The following is a 17296-nucleotide window of genomic DNA, read 5'->3' as shown; positions in this document are numbered from 1 at the left end:
CTGTAATCAAACCCAAACACACACCAAGGCACTTCTGTGTCTAAATCAGCTCTGGAGACAGAAGAAAGATTAATAGACTGATGAAAAAACAAACAAAAAGAATTCCTGACAGTGTCTCATTTTTCCTATTGTTTCAAACAGTTATCTTGGGTTTGGCTCGCCCTCTTTCTCTCCGAACTAACTTCCTCTTTGATCAGTAAGTGATTTTTTTTTTCCTTTACTTTTTCTAAAAATTTGTAATAAAAATGCTTCATGGTAAAAATATACACACCATATTCATCACCTTAACCATTTTTAAGTGCACAGTTCAGTAGTGTTAAGTACATCCAGTAAGCTATTTTAAAACATCTTTCCAAAAACATCTCTGCTTTGGACCAATTTTTTATCATCATATTTTGTTTCCTTGCAGGTCTGCATTGGGTTTGAAAAAGCAGGTGAGGGTATGATGTGTGTCGGGAAGATTCTAAGCATGGTGCCCATTACCAGACGGGCGATTTTAAACTCTTTAAAAGGGTCCAAAATACACATGATGGGCTTCCTTGAGCTGTCTGGAGAGTTTAGAGGAGCTGTCAGTTCCCCAGCGGGTAGGGAACAGCTTGGAAGGGAAAGGTGCCAGCATTAATTAATTGACTATCTCATGTGTCAGGCACTGTCACGGGCTTTCCTTCATGACCCACTGGGCGGCTTCATTTCTGTGACTCTTGGACATCCCACTTGAGTAGATATCCTGCCTTTGCTTATTCCGGCCAAGCAAGCCATAACCCCCTCCCTCCGACTCCAGCCAGCCCCTGGCAAGGTCTAGCTCCTCCTATACATCAAACAGCTTTTTCTCCTGGAATTTATTCATGGCATGTTCCCTGCTGGGAGGAGCTACCTTTGAAAGAAAGGTGCCAGCAGGTTCCCTGGAGCCTCTCTGGCTGAGCTGAGGAGTTCACAAACAACCACCCACATGGCCACTTGACTTTCTGGGGCCATTCCCTCCACCTCCTCCCTCCCCTTCTGAGATGGGCTGCTCACTCCTTTCCTGCTGGCAAACTTGAAAGGCACCAACATCCTGGGCTTTCTGAGTCCTACATTTCCCCCCGAGTCCCCATGGCTCCTCCTCCTAACTCAGGAGCCCCTGTGGGCTCTGTGCTCTGTGCGCCTTCGCCTGCCTCGGCGCCCACAGACACATCCTCACGTGGCCTCCTGGGCCACCAGGTGCTGAGCGTGTCCCTCTGCAACCTTCGCTCTTCTGGCAGACCTGGGTCCACCTCGTTGTGCCCCTCCCCTTCTGCCCCTTTGCCGCCTGGAACAAAGGGGCTGACCCCTTCTCCACTTCCAAGCAGGCTTCATGACGCTTGACGCTTGTCTCTGACTGTGGTCACCTTCCCGAACCAGTCCCCTCCCTTCTCCCTCCCATGCCTCCTCCCCCGACCCCACAACGACCTTGCTGCCAGGCCCCTCCCTGCCCCTTGTCCCCTTACTGGTGGAATACTGTTTGCCCAGAACCCACTCCTTCCCAGCCTGCGGGCCCTCTTTCTTCTTGGTTGTCGCAGTCCTCCTTCTTGCTCCCCGAATGACCCCGTGGCTGTGTCTCAGAGCCTCCCTCTCTCCCTGCAAACAAACCTGCAGAATGAGAGGGCTGCCTCCACACCGCCCCCCTCCACCCTGCAGGCTCTTGGGATTACTGGGGTCTCTCTATGCTGTGCTCTGAATGTGTCCCCCAAAACTCATGTGTTGGAAATGTACTCTCAGTGCAACTGTGTTGGGTGGGTGGTGGGGCCTAATGGGAGGTGTTTATGTCATGAGAGCTCTGGTCTCAGGAATGGATTTTTGCGCTATAAAAAGGGCTTGCGGCCGGGTGTGGTGGCTCATGCCTGTAATCCCAGCACTTTGGGTGGTCAAAGTGGGTGGATCACAAGGTCAGGAGTTCGAGACCAGCCTTGCCAAAGTAGTGAAACCCCATCTCTACTAAAAATACAAAAATTAGCCAGGCATGGTGGCACCCACCTGTAGTCCCAGCTACTTGGGAGGCTGAGGTAGGGGAATTGCTTGAACCTGGGAGGCAGAGGTTGTGGTGAGCCAAGATCACGCCACTGCACTCCAGCCTGAGCAACAGAGCAGGACTCTGTTTAAAAAAAAAAAAAGGCTTGCAGGTTTCAGGAGTGTGTGAGCTCTTTCACTCTTCTGCCTTCTGCCATGTGAGGAACAATGTTCCTTCCCCACATCCACATCCCCTGGCAAGAGGATGCTGCATTCAAGGGTCCATCTTAGAAGGAGAGACTGGGCCCTCATCAGATACCAAACCCACCAGCACCTTGATCTTGCACTTCCCAGCCTCCAGACCATCAGAAATAAATTTCTGTTTTTCATAAATTCCCAGTTTGTGATATTCTGTCACAGTGGCACAAAAATAGACTAAGACACTTGATATGGTGTGGCTGTATGGTCCCCACCCAAATCTCACCTTGAATTGTAATAATCCCACGTGTCAAGGATGGGGCCAGGTGGAGATCACTGAACCATGGGGGCGGTTCCCCCATCCTGTTCTTGTGGTAGTGAATAAGTCTCACGAGATCTGATGGTTTTATAAAGGGGAGTTCCCCCGCACAAGCTCTCTTGCCTGCTGCCATATAAGACATTCCTTTGTTCTTCCTTCACCTTCCACCATGATTGTGAGGCCTCCCCAGGCATGTAGAACTGTAAGTCCATTGAACCTTTTCCTTTATAAATTACCCAATCTCAGATACGTCTTTATTAGCAGCATGCGAATAGACTAATACAACACTCCACTACTATCTCGGTGGCTCTGTCACTCATTCCCCCATTAGAAATCCTTTGAGGACTCCCCATTAACCAAGAAGTTCCTTGGCTTGCCATCCGCAGCTCTGTACTATCTTGTCCTGAGCTCACGGCATCCTGGCTTTATCCCGCAGCCTTACTCTCCTTCCACCCCAACTGCTTTCTTCCCACAGCTGTTTGTCTGCTGCTTTCTTCCTTCTGAGCTGAGCCTGTGCCATTCCACAAGCTTGAAATACCCACCCTTCCAGTCGCTGCCTGTCAACCACACCCCACCCTGCCCCGAATTCACCTCCTACAGGGAGCCTTCCATGACGCTCCCCACCGGACAGAATCTCTGCCTCCCCCAGCACCCGCAGTTATCCCCTCACCACTCTGACCCTGACCACACACTCCTGTATACTGAGTTGATTTATACACCGCCATACTTGTATAGGATTTCACATATTAAAGGCACTCAAAAAAAAGGTACTTGAATAGATGAAAGTAATACCATGTTCTCACTTCCTCTGTCTCCCTCTGACCCTATTTCTAGAATTCACTAAATTTCCTTTAGTGGTCACACAATACCAAATGCTTCTGAAGTTCCCAAATCTTTTTGGGTAAAGCTCAAAACATCAGGGCTCTTTAATCATCTGATCCCCACCCACTGGTCTCCATGCCTGTGGAAGGAGACACGAGTGGAGAGCCATATTCCACTTCAAAATTAGATGCTTCTGGCATTTCAGGCCATCATGACCACAGACCTTTGTGGGGGTGACCCAAGGGGGCTCACACTATTAGCTTCTTCCATGGGGTCTGGGGGAGCAGAGGAGGAGGGGGAGGAAGGGGAGAAACAGCAGCCACCATATATGCAGTGCCTACTATAGACCAAGCTCCAAGCGGGGCGCTGCATGCCCACTCCGATTTGCTGCCAACCAGCCTGGGAGGTACAGTGATGCACCCCACTCTCCAGTTAGGAAAGTAGATCTTGGAAAGATTAAGTACCTTGACCAAAATGGCAAGGCTGCTAAGTACGTTTCCTGCCGTTCTTTGTGTTTTACTGAGATATAATTTCCATACCACAAAATTCCCAGTTTTAAAGTGTGTAATTCAGTGGGCTTTAGTGTATTCACAAAGTTGCGCAACCAACCCCATTACCTAATGTCATCACCCCCCAAAAAAACTCATATCCTTCGGCACACGCTCCTATTCCCACTCCCCGCAGCCCCTGGCAGAAAAAGCCTCTGCTTTCTGTTTCTGTGAAGGTGCCTGTTCTGGACATTTCATACAAATGGAATCACACGGTATGTGGCTGTCTGTATCTGGCTTCTTTCACGTCACATGGCGTTTTCAAGGTTTCTCCATGTGGTAGGATGTAGCAGTAGCTCAGGCCTTGTTCTGGCTGAATAACATTCATTGTAAGATAGATCACATTTTGTTTCTCCAGTCATCAGCGGATGGGCGTGTGGAGTTTTTCCGATTTTCGTCATAGTGAATAATGTTTCTATGCACATTCATGTATACGTGTGTTTGTGTGGACAGCATGTGGACTGCTTCCACTTTTCGTAGTTATGAATAATGTTGCTATGCACATTCACGTACGTGTGTGTGTGAACATCTGCTTTCACTTCTCTTAGGTATCTACCCAGGAGTGGAGCTGCTGGGTCCTATGGTAACTCTGCGCTTTACTTTTTTAGGAATTGTCAAACTGTTTTCCAAAGAGGCCACACCATTTTACATTCCCACCAGCAGTGTGTGAGGGTTCATCCTGCTGTGTTGACTCCAAAGCCCACACTCTCCCTCCAGGCTGTGCCTCCTACCCTGGCCAGCAGGTGCAGCAGCCCGAGACACGGAGCTGGCATGGGTGCCACTGCGTAGCACACAGCTGGCTGGCCTCAACTATCGGTCCTACCTTCAGCGCCTGCTCCTTAAAGTACTGCAGGGCATAAGCAAAGATTTCAAGGGCTTTGACTTTCTTGCCATTTGCTGCCGTCAGGTCTGTATCCATGGTGAGGTCCTGGTAGGAGGAAGAGGAACAATAGTAAGAAGAGGACAAAGGAGAAACATGTCTTCTGGCTTTAGGGACTGCTCCAAGGGGACCTAGAGGATCCTGGTGAGCCACGTTTGTGTTCCCCCATGCCTAAAGAGGCAGATTAGGAGGGCGCATCCCCTCAAATGGGGCCTGGCAGCTGTGTCCCCTGTGTTGGGGACAGTTCTGGCTATCCCCTCCAGGCCCTGCCTTCACTGCTCCCTCCTCTCCCTCTCTCTCCTGGATCCTCTGGGAGCAGAGGTTTCAGGGGCAACAGTAGAAGTCAGGAAGAGAGAATAGGCAGCAGGTGCCACTCCCCATGCAATTTCCATACTATTTCCACATTCGAACACACACGGTCACGCTCAGGATTCCCCCCACCGACGGAGGCCTAATCGTACCAACCCACTGCCATCCATGATGCTAAACAGACGAAGCTTTCATTCCCCATTACGCTGCCAACCAAGTCACCAAAATAGAAGAGCTCCTATTTTAAGGCTTGCCCTGTCTAATCCGCCAGGAGCCCAGCATCACTGCCTTCCTTTCTCCACCAAAAGTGAAAGCAGCTGCTGAGTGTGGTCCTAGGGAGAGGATGCTCTGTAGAGCCCAGATGCTGGTGGATGGAGGTCATTAAAAAATGATGAGAAAAGTCCCTGTGGGGTAGAGATGGGCAGGGAGTGAGAGCAAAAATCAGGAGGAAGCCCCCAGGTCTCCTGAACCAACAAGCTCATTACTGCCAGGAAAAAAAAAATCACTGGGGCCTCCAGATTGATCCAGGCTGGGTAATTATGCTTTGCCTTGGGAGTGAAAACGGGCATTGAGTTACTAAGCCAGCCACGTGGAGCTCGTCTGTGGCATCCTGACCTAGCTGCACTTGCTCTCTCCTCCCAGGCATCTGCCTTCTGCTCCTGGTGCCCAGCAAACATACCCCAGCTTTGGGGCAGCAGCTCCCAGGCTTGGAAAGGTGGCCAAGCGCCAGGAAGCCATGGCTCTGAATTGAAAAAAATCCGTGCTTCCTTCCACCTGCCATCCTGATAATCAGCACTGAATCCCATTAGGCGAAACAGGCACAGTTCATTTCTAGCAGAACTCGGTCTGCACCACAGAAGGACAACCACGCCGATGAGCACAGAGCCTTGAAAGGCAGGGTGCTGGCTGCTGAATTTACCACTTATGTTTGCTTTGTCATCTGCAAGTGCTCAGCAGACAAATGAAAGCAATTTGAATAGGAGCTTGCACTTGACTAGAACTTAATCTGCACCAGGCACAGCTCTAAGAGCTTTACATGTTTTGATTCCTTTAATCCCTACAATATCCCCATCAGGAAGGCACCGCCATTGTCACCATTTGACAGAGAAGATAAAACAAGGCAGGGAGAGGTTAAGTAACTTGGATTACATTTCTCAAAGGTAGCAGTGGCCAGATTTAAACCCAGGCCATCTGGCCCTAGAGTCTATGATCTTAAACATTATCATCATCCTGCCTTTCTAAGCACTGAAAGTTAAGGAAACTTTATGGAATAAAATGCTTAACTCAAAAAAGTTCCGTCCTATCCCTATCCTTTTCTACGAAGCTTCGGGGTGGCAGGGGGTGCCTATTTGATGTAGATGTCTTACAGAACACTGGCTTGCTGGGAGCAGGGGCCACCACTCTGGGAGCTGGACCTCTGATTATTGGGCACTTTGATGTCCTGAGCTCCCCCTCTCCACACAGAGAACTGGATGTACCAGTTGTTCCTGGTTGTTACATCCAAACTGGTTAGTTAAGAGCTACTGCCCTGAGCTCCCCACATGTCTCTAGCCCCCAAGTGGATCCTTCATGGTATGTGGATCTTTCAATAATCCAGAAACTAAAGGGGGAACTCCTGGCATGGCAGGAGGCCCCCAGCACCCCCACTCCTCTGGTATAACCAGGGTCTACTCTGATAGGTCCATTTCTAAGACAAATGAGTTGTTAAATATTCAGAACATCTCCCCGCCCACATGCACACTGGAAAGCATCGCATATTCCACAAAAGCACTGTGTGCGCCAGGTTGTGTCTAAAATCAAGGTAAATGGACACTGATTTCTGCTTGGGAGAGACTGGAGCACCCCCTGGGTTGCATCCCTTCCCCACCCCAGGGCTGAAGAAGCCTTGGCGCTCCATTGTGGGAGACCTGGGGCCAGGGGAGAGGCTCGCTCACCCCAGTGGTGTGCAGTTTCATCTTGAACTTCTCCAGGTACAGCCACTGCTTGGCCTCATTGGGATCCAGGTCATGGTAAAAGTCCCTGGCGGCATACCCGAAGCTGTGGAACTTCCTCTCGGGAGTCAGCAAGATGGTGGTTGGCGTCTTCTGATTGGACACACCAGGATCACCTCCCTCCCATCGCCTGCCACCAATGGAAGCAGAAGTTATGGGGCCTTCTTTCAAAATCCCAGTTCAGGCAGCACAGATTTGAACACCTACTGTATGCATGAGTGTCAGTGATGTGGGTGCCCAGACGCACTCTGGTTCAGCTGGATGAGCAGCTAGTAGAGACACAACTTCAGTTAAAAAGGAGATGAACTGGGCAAGTGGAAAGTTCTTGCTCAGTAACAAGCTCTGCCTTAATCTTTCATTCCATGCTTACTGAGCATCTACTCTAAGCATCTACCTGTGTACCAGGTGCTGGCACGAAACTTTTATGTTTGTGTCTTCAAATAATTCACAATTTGCGGCCGGGCGCGGTGGCTCAAGCCTGTAATCCCAGCACTTTGGGAGGCCGAGACGGGCGGATCACGAGGTCAGGAGATCGAGACCATCCTGGCTAACCCGGTGAAACCCCGTCTCTACTAAAAAATAAAAAAAATTAGCCGGGCGAGGTGGCGGGCTCCTGTAGTCCCAGCTACTCGGGAGGCTGAGGCAGGAGAATGGCGTAAACCCGGGAGGCGGAGCTTGCAGTGAGCTGAGATCCGGCCACTGCACTCCAGCCTGGGCGACAGAGTGAGACTCCGTCTCAAAAAAAAAAAAATAATAATAATAATAATTCACAATTTGCTAGGCACTGTGTTTTCAATTTGCATATACTGCTAGCTTGAATCTTCTTTGAAACAGGGTAGGTATAAACAAATGCATAATTACCTGCCTTATGAGATGCAAATAAGGGGCCCAAGGTGCCAGCTGGTGGGGCAGAGGAAAGAATCCCAGGACTGGGGGGAGAACTGAAGAAGAGACAGACAACTGGATCTCAAAGGAGGGAAGGATACTCCAGGCTGTCAGAGGTGGGCCAGCCGGGACATTCGTGGGGAACGTGAAGTGATTGCATTGGTTGGAGAGAGTGTGTGGGTGGGAAGAGTGACTGTGAAAATGGGAAGAGTGAGAAACACGATTGGGAAAGCAGCTGGAATCAGGCTGAGGAGAACCCTGGGGACTTAGACATTTACTCTGTGAACAATGGGAAGCCACTAAAGCTCTTAGAGCAGCGGCATGACAGAATCAGAGCTGCTGTTCATAAAGGCAAACTGGGCTAAATGGAGGGGAAGGGAAACCAGGGGGCTCAGACTTATCCTGGAGCAGAGGTGAAAGAACCATAGAAACAGAGATCTCAGCACTCTGGGGAACTGAGGTGTGAGGATCGCAGTGAGCTATGATCATATCACTGCACTCCAGCCTGGGCAACATAGCAAGACCCCATTTCTAAAAAGAAATGAGAGAGAGAGAGAGGTTGCAGTGAGAGCAAGGGAAGGGTGAAGGGGAAGACAGGAAACTCAATGCATTTGCTCACCTTTCGGGCCACTGCAGAGAGGCCAGGGCCACCAAGAGACCAAGCTGTTCCCTGCCCAACCAGGTCCTGGCTCCTGGCCTGCCGCTGGACATGTGACCCCATGCACAGCCCGTGCACCCTCAGGTGGAGATGCAGTGCAGGAGGGAAAATGAGCCACTTTCCTCGCCCACTGGGGAGGTGGCCACGCTCCCAGCTGAGCCCGGACCTGCTCCCGACCCGACGTCATTAAGCATCAGTAGGACCATGTCAGTCCAGATGGAGCTCTGGCCTCCACCGAGATTTGCCACTCAAATGGGTCTGGAATTATCCCTGACCAATTTCCTTGTCAAGCTCCATCAGGATGCTGCTCCTACCCAAGGAGCCAAAGTCCCCGAGGTGACCGCACTGAGACACAGGGATGGTCCCAATGCCAGGCAGCTGCTCCACACACTGCCCTTCACAAATGGAATTGTCATTAATATTAACACTGGCATTGTCAGCAGAGAATGACCCCATGAACTTTTTCCCTTCAAATTTGTATTCCTTCATTCCTACTTAGTACAAAAAAAAGTTAACTTTCTCACTTATAACATGTCACATTAGCATGATTATGCGACTATGATTGAAATAAAATTCAGGGAGACCCAACCAACCTCCCTCCAACATCTCTCCCATGACTAAGGTATCACCTCTAGAGGCCCTGAACTATGGTGGTGCTTTGATAAGTACCACTCCCCAAGCAAGTTCAAGGTGATTTCCATTCCTTCTTTTCTGTTTTCACTGCATGACTATTCTGTGGAAATAACATTTCTTAGAACAACTACATAGAAGCTGATAAACACTGATTCTAGCCTTTAATGGCGTATTCTTCTCCACTTGGATTTTTCATCTTGGGGGTCAGTGGCGGCAACACAGACCCTCACAGCATCTATCTGGCTAAATGGAAAGAGATTCCTGGTAACAACTGAACACCAAGGGCGATGCTGTCATCGGAGTTGGCTATAGAACCGGCTTTTCATCATTCCTGATGACATGACACCCAAGAGTCTCTGTACCCTCTTAGGACAACAGCTTCAGCCTGAGCCACATCTGGTTTTCAAGAGGAAGGATGAGACTTAAACCAAGATTGGGGTGGGAGTCACTTTTATTATGAGTTGTGCTTTCCACAACCCTTTATAAAAATTCCTAAAATACAAACAGCTGGGTGTGGTGGTATGCACCTGTAGTCCCAGCCACTTGGGAGGCTAAGGCAGGAGGATTGCTTGAGCCCAGGAGTTTGAGGCTGCAGAGAGCCATGATCACACCACGGCGTTCCAGCCTGGGCAAAAGAGCAAGAACCTGTCTCTTAAAAAAAAATAATAACAACAACAACAAAACTAAAAAATCTTAATCTAGGAGCAATACTAAATTCCACAATTACTCAGTTGAAGGAACTGCAAGCCAATTACAATGTATCTTCAGAGTCATCCCTTGGAATTGAAAAATTGGGGTGATAAATCCTGGGCTTCCAAAGATTTGAGGGGTTGCACCCTGCAAGAAGGTCATGGGTCAAGCCTGGGATCCCATGGATGGGTAGCTGGGGGCCTGCAGGGTGCTGGGTGTGTGGGGAAGGGAAGGGAAGGGGGCATCCCGGCACACAGTGCATCCCAGGAGGCCCAGGGCAACTTTGCCTATGGGGCCACTTGGTTGATATTCGCCTCATGCTGCTTTCTCTCCAGCAGGTGCTTTCTGCCTCTGGTTACCAACACCCCAACACTTCTCTTCACTTGATGAAAGGACCAGCACCTTACCTGTTTTCATTTTACTACACATTAAGCACTTAATAGACAATCTCATTTCATTTGCTCACACACCTCGTAAGGGAGGTATTGTCAGGATCCCCATTCCACAAATGAGGAAACAGGTTTGCCAGGTTCAGCAATTGCCTAAAGTCACACAGTAAGTGGCTAAGCTGGCACCTGGATCCCTCCATCACAGACATCACAGGTCTGCGCCTTTCACCCAGGTCACAAGCTGAATTCACCTGGGCCAGACTTCAAACATATTGCCCAGGTCTCTCCCCAGACCAACTAAATCAGAATCAAACCAACGTCTTTTCAAACCAGGAGCCTGGAGCCCAGAGATCAGAAATGGCTTGTCCCAAGCGGCATGGTGAGCTTGAGCCGAGCTGGAACAGAATCCAGGGCCCTCTTCCTAAGTGCCAATCACTGGCTCATTGCCTGGAGTCTCCACAGGTGCAGTGGTTGGCACCAGCCACGTGGCCCTCCCACCCACAGCACTCACCTCATCACATGGATGCATTCCGGCTCCTTGGTGAAGCTGTAGGCATAGCCACTGGATGTCGTCCCAAAGTCGATGGCCACCACCACAAGAAATGCCTGCTGTTCTGAGACGTTGGAGTCAGTGTCGTTCTGCAGATATACAGTGAGGCATGGGGGGTGTAGAAGGGTGGGCCTGGCTTTCAGGAAGACACCCCTGGGGAGTTTCACCTTGCCTAGCTGTGAACTCCTTGCAGACAGAAGGACATTCGATATTCCAGCTCAAGTCTACCACCTGGAGAGCCCTGGGGAGAAGGCAGCCCACCCTGGGCCCCCGCCTGAGTGGCTCGGGGAGAAATGGGGGCACCCCTGAGACGAGGGCCAGGCTGACTGGACAAAGCCTGCAGCTTGTCCAGTCCTCTCTATCGACCATTCGTGCACACGGCTGATTACAGAAATTCTATCAACAGGGCTGGTTGCCCAGCGGTTCCAAGCCCCGCTGCCTTCCGCAAGACCCTGTGCAGACCTCTGGCCACTGCCAGGAGCATTTTGCTAGCTGTGCCCTCCGTACACCCAGGTGACTGCTCTATCTGTGCTGGCATTTCGTGCATGTGAGCAGGACTGGGCATCCCAGGACCATGCCCAATCCCACCAGGCCAGCCACATGCCCCACTGTGGCTGCCAGGGCCCAGGGCCTCGCCTTATCTAAGTCATCTTGGTCAGGCCATTTCAGGTTTCCAAGCTTTTCTCTCTGTTTTTTCAAGCAGTTTACACTTTTTTTTTTTTTTAACTCCCACAGAACTCCAAATTATAACACCAACGAATGTTGGAGGGGAAGGGTAAGAATGCCACCCGCCTGGCCTCTCCTCACACGGCTCCCCTCCCCCACAGCCCTGAAGCTCTTACAGGACAACTTCAGGGTGCAAAGCTTGAAAACCACAGAACCTGGCCCTAGGGAACCAATCCTCCCAGTTGGCCCAGGGCTGAAGGATTTCCCAGGGTGCAGGACTTGCAGTGTAAAGGCCAGACAGTTCCAGGCAACCAGGACAGGCTGGCACCCCCACCTCGAGGTGACTCCGCAGTTCTCCTCGGGTCTTCTTTGTGCACCTGCACAGCTCACACAAAGCTGCCCTGTCTTCCGGGCACTCACTCGGGTTGGCTGCCTGTGCATCTATGTGCACAGCCCTCTTAACAGCTGCCCCCTAACATCCATCTTTCCTCATACAGGGCAGGGTGGGAGCAACAGCCCCCCTCAATGCATATGAAGCCCTGCTCAGGGCTTCTCTACCGGGCAAGTTGTTGCAGAAGTGATTATACTGCCAGGGGCTTTTGGACACTGCAGAAAACTGCAGTCAACAGAGCCCATGTATCTCACCGATTCACTAGCCAGAGTCAGCGGCTTCCTTTCAAGAGGACGCCTCACAGGCTCTGACCCTGAATCTTTAAAGGGCTGCTCCCGTCTCACCTACTTCTGTGACCCACGCAAGCCCCTGCTCCAGAAGCACTAGCCACAGCACAGAAAGCCTTCCCAGGCCCAGAGTTGGGGAAGGGGCTTGGCAGGGCTCCCGTGGCCAGGACCAGGTCAATTTAATCTCTAACCAGTGAATGTGAGAGGCTGTCCAGCAGCCTGAACTGTGAGATCAGACCCAGAATGCAAAGGAAGTCAGTATGCACATGCACGCACGCACGCATGCACACACACACACACACAATTTCTTACCACAATATGGGAGGGGGACAGAGGCGTTATTCCTGTGTCCCCAAGACTCCGGGCTGGAGATGAATATGCAGATGTGGGAGCCGTTTCTGAAAGGAAAAACAAAGTCACCTCCTTATAAGTCGCATGGGCTGACCCAGGGGGAGGAAATGAGGGCTACATGGCCTTACTCCTCCAGGCACTGCGGCCTCTGCAAAGCCAGCTCACGAAATGGGCAAGGCCCAGTCCCAGCCAGGAAGGCAGGATCATCCGTCCCAGCACCCCCTTGCATTTGGTATTTAGAACTTGACCAAATGAGATGTTCCTTTCCTCCCAGTCGCCACCAGGCCTCTCCCTCTGTGCCACTCAACCCAGCTTAGTTGGAGATGCTGGTCAGTGCCCGAAAGCCCCAGCTCCTGGCTGTGTTGTCTGTGGCGTCAGAGGCTAGGCTCCATGATGGACTCACAGGACCTGTAGCCACCTGAAATTATGTCAAATTTTTGTGTGCATTTTCTTGGAAGAGTATCTACAGCCCTCGGGTTCCCAAAAGGGTGAGGGGTACCTCCCCCTCAAGGAAGAGCAACCCCTGTCCTAGGAATGTTGGATGTGACGAAGCTTCAGAAAGAGCGTCCTTGCCTAGCAGATGCGCCAGCTCCTCCCTCCCCCTGCCAGGGCATGTGAATTCATCTCTCTTCAGCGATACTGAAGGTTTGGGACCTTTTTCAATCACAAAACCCACAGCAAAAAGGCAGACAGATCAGCATTTCTAGCCCCTGCAGATGGGACGCAACAGCCACGAGCTCAAACAGGCGAAGGGCCAGCAGCTATGCAGCAGGAACACCATTTTGTCTGTTCCCCTGCACTCACCATCATTCAGGCCTAGCATTTTTCTGAAGTCTTCCCAGAGCCCAGTGGCTCTGCCCCAGGAGTGGGCCCCCCGGGGAGAAAACACACTCTCCCCGGCCGGCATTGGAACGCGCTACTGTGCTCTCCCTGCCTGCTGCCTAGGGCTGGCAGGGCACAGAGAAGCTGAGTGAGGATTGTGGGCTCCCACTGCAGAGACGAAGGCCGGGCGCTGGGCACCTGCAGCGACCCAGCACCACCCTCGGTGCTCTGCACGTCCTGCTCCATTTAGTACATACGTACTGAAACCTGCTAGGAAGAAATGGGTCATTTTCCAAGGCAATACTTGTGGTCAAGGAAACCAGAAGGTTTGAGGTGTCTGAGAAGAGCCTGTCTCCTTCTAGGGGAGCAGGTGGAATGGTTCCATCTGCCTCTTCTGCTAAATCACTTTGGGTTAATCCCAGGCTCTTGCTGATTTCTTTTTCTACTTGATGAGAACTCAGGCAGCATCATTACAGTGGGTACCAGACAGGCTGTAGGAATGAAATGAATCATGCAAGAGGGAATGTGAAGGCTCAAATCTGCAGAGCCACCTCCCACTCTCTGCAAGCTCACAGCATCTCTCCTCCTGATGAGGCTCAATTCCTATCTTGGGGAGAGAGAGGCACAGTCCAGTAATTACAGAGGCAAAATCCAACTTGCTGGGTAAAGGACTTGAATAGACATTTCTCCAAAGAGAATACACAAAAGATACATCAACAAGTATATGAAAAGATGTTCAACATCATTAGTCTATAGAGAAATGCAAATCAAAACCAGTGAGATATGGCTTCACACTGACTAAGATGGCTATAGTTTTTTAAGAAAGGAAAATAACAAGTGTGTCAAGGATGTGAAGAAACTGGAATCCTTGTGCATTGCTATTGGGAATGTAAAACGGGACAACTGCTGTGGAAAAGAGTCTGGCAATTCCTCAAAAAGTACAGAATTACCATATGACCAGCAATTCCATTCCTAGTTATCTACCCAAAAAACTGAAAGCAGGGACTCAAGGAGATACTTTTATGCAAATGTTCATGCAGTATTATTCACAATAACAGAAAGGTGGAAACACTTCAAGTGTCCAACAACAGAGGGATAGGCTGGGCGCGGTGGCTCACGCCTATAATCCCAGCACTTTGGGAGGGCAAGGTGGGCAGATCACTTGAGGTCAGGAGCTCAAGACCAGCCTGGCCAACATGGTGAAATTCCATCTCTATTTAAAAATACAAAAATTAGCCAGGCGTGGTGGCATGTGCCTGTAGTCCCAGCTACTCGGAAGGCTGAGACAGGAGAATCACTTGAGCCCAGAAGGCAGAGGTTCCAGTGAGCTGAGACTGTGCCACTGTACTCTAGCCTGGTGACAGAGCAAGACTCCATCTCAAAAAAAAAAAAAAAGAGATGAAGGGATAAACAGAATGTGGTATATCCATATATTTCATTGTAAAAAGGAAGGACATTCTTATACATGCTACAACATGTGTGAACCTAGAAAATATGTTAAGTAAAACACATGGATGCAAAAGGACAAATATTGTATCATTCCACTTATAGGAAATCTCCAGAATAGGCAAATTCATAGAGACAGAAAGTAGATTAGAGGTGACCAGGGGTGGGAGGGGGGGAGAAATGGAGAGTTCTTGCTTAATGAGTACAGAATTTCTCTTTGGGGTAATAAAAAGTTTTGGAAATAGTGGTGATGGTTGCACAACATTGTGAATAGAATTCATGCCACTGAATGGTACACTTAAATTGGCTTAAATGGCAAATTTTATATTATACATACTTTTTAAAAAAAACTTTATTGAAAAGTTTAAATCAACTTGCTCCTCTGGGAAGGGAAGCTATTTCTGATTTCTATTAGCATCCATGACTAACAGAATTGCTATTAGCCGTGGGCGCTAATTGCTCTTGAAAAGAGAATGGAGAAGTCAGCTCCGTTTCTAGACCAGCCTGCTGAACTCCACCATCTTTGCTCATCTCCTAGCACAAGGGAACCCCTTCCATGAATGCAGGGGGATCTCTGCCTCCCCACTAGGGGTTCCAGCCAGATGGTCCTTCCACCTGTTGGTGAGAGGTCCTTCCTGCCCACAGCCCTTGGGCAGCCTGCAGAGAAATGCCATCAGCACCAGGAGCCACCCTCTCCACCTGCTACCTGGAAGGCCTGCGGCCATGTGTCCACATTTGCACAGACGGTCCTGAAAGAAACCAAATGTCTAATTGCCCAGAAAATCTGGTGGTGGCAATTAGCAAACAAGCTATTATCTGCAGACAAACCATCCACCCCGCTGCTGCTTGGTTCTAATTATCCCATCACTCAGCCCTTCTCAGAGCCCTGGTCTTCTCACTGATTTGCAAAACAGCCAAGGTTGGGCCACACACGGAACACAGTGCGTCCCCAGGGGACTCTAGGATACTTTGAGGCCAAAAGGCAAAGATTTTTTGGTTCTCCTGTACCTCCCCCCAACCCCACGGCAACTGGGCCAGTATTAAACAAATCATTTGACTTGCTGATCACCCAGCCGGGCCTAGAGGCAGCTAAACTTCATGAACTTTTTCCATCAGAAGTTAAAATTCAGCTACACTGTGCAATGATTGAAAACTGATCTGCACAGAAGGTATGGAGCAGTAACCCACATCTGTGTATCTGTGAATTCCAAATCAAAGATAATTCACCAGCGAATGTCCATCAGCACAGCCCAGAAATACATAGAGCCAGTAGAGACATGCTGCTATTTCTCTACTTCACTACTTAGGCTGTCCAAGTGGTGCTCAAAACTTCTCAGGGGAAAAGCAATGGAAAGGCCTGTCTCACCCCCTGAGGAGAATGGGGAGTTTAATTCTGATGTGTCCCAGCAAGGCTTGAGATCTTTCATTCAGTAGGTAAATGATTAGAAACAAAATACAGGCCGGGCGCGGTGGCTCAAGCCTGTAATCCCAGCACTTTGGGAGGCCGAGACGGGCGGATCACGAGGTCAGGAGATCGAGACCATCCTGCCTAACACGGTGAAACCCCGTCTCTACTAAAAAAATACAAAAAATTAGCTGGGCGAGATGGTGGGCGCCTGTAGTCCCAGCTACTCGGGAGGCTGAGGCGAGAGAATGGCGTAAACCCGGGAGGCGGAGCTTGCAGTGAGCTGAGATCCGGCCACTGCACTCCAGCCTGGGCGACAGAGCGAGACTCCGTCTCAACAAAAAAAAAAAAAAAAAGAAACAAAATACAAAGGGTCGACAGAATATTATCTATTAATCTATGCATATCTGACAGATAAAAGCTAACGGACAACAGGAGAGAACTGATGTATGTAATGTCCTAAACATACCAAGGGTAGGCTGTGTGTCCTGGCTATCAATTATACAGAGGCCATTATCCACAGTAAGGAATCCCAAATGCCATTAAGTGTGGCCCTGCCTCCGCTGCTTCTATAAAGCTAATACAACATCATCTCCCTTGGGACTACTCTCACCCAGGGAATAGTCCAGTTCGGTCCCCACGGGTTGACTCAAGGCACACTAGGAACAGAAGAGAAAGGCTAGGTCAACACCTCGACACAAATAGAGTTTCTTAGAGTCGAAGCTTGGAAGAAAGAAAGGAAGCTGAAGAAAAGAAAATCCAGGCCGGGCGCGGTGGCTCAAGCCTGTAATCCCAGCACTTTGGGAGGCCGAGACGGGCGGATCACGAGGTCAGGAGATCGAGACCATCCTGGCGAACACAGTGAAACCCCGTCTCTACTAAAAATACAAAAAACTAGCCGGGCGAGGTGGCGGGCGCCTGTAGTCCCAGCTTCTCGGGAGGCTGAGGCAGGAGAATGGCGTAAACCCTGGAGGCGGAGCTTGCAGTGAGCTGAGATCCGGCCACTGCACTCCAGCCTGGGCGACAGAGTGAGACTCCGTCTCAACAAAAAAAAAAAAAAAAAAAAAAAAAAAAAGAAAAGAAAATCCAGA

At 50.0% G+C, this 17296-nt stretch overlaps 1 protein-coding gene across 2 annotated transcripts in view; it reads right to left on the bottom strand.

Moving 5' to 3' along the window:
• The window catches only part of HSPA12A (heat shock protein family A (Hsp70) member 12A), a 184022-nt gene that overhangs the window by 24857 nt on the left and 141869 nt on the right, over positions 1 to 17296 (bottom strand). For both annotated transcript variants that reach the window (XM_033181583.1, XM_033181584.1), the window contains 4 exons: positions 12494 to 12579; positions 10799 to 10926; positions 6976 to 7162; positions 4676 to 4780 (listed from right to left, as the gene is read on the bottom strand). In XM_033181583.1, the coding sequence (XP_033037474.1) occupies positions 4676 to 4780; positions 6976 to 7162; positions 10799 to 10926; positions 12494 to 12579 (506 nt within the window). The remainder of the gene's footprint in view (positions 1 to 4675; positions 4781 to 6975; positions 7163 to 10798; positions 10927 to 12493; positions 12580 to 17296) is intronic.

The sequence above is a fragment of the Trachypithecus francoisi genome, unplaced genomic scaffold (genome assembly GCF_009764315.1).
Source record: "Trachypithecus francoisi isolate TF-2019V2 unplaced genomic scaffold, Tfra_2.0 Contig01579, whole genome shotgun sequence".
In the NCBI taxonomy this organism is placed as follows: Eukaryota; Metazoa; Chordata; class Mammalia; order Primates; family Cercopithecidae; genus Trachypithecus; species Trachypithecus francoisi.
The sequence above is the reverse complement of the archived record's forward strand: the minus strand, read 5'-3'. Positions and strand labels throughout refer to the sequence as shown.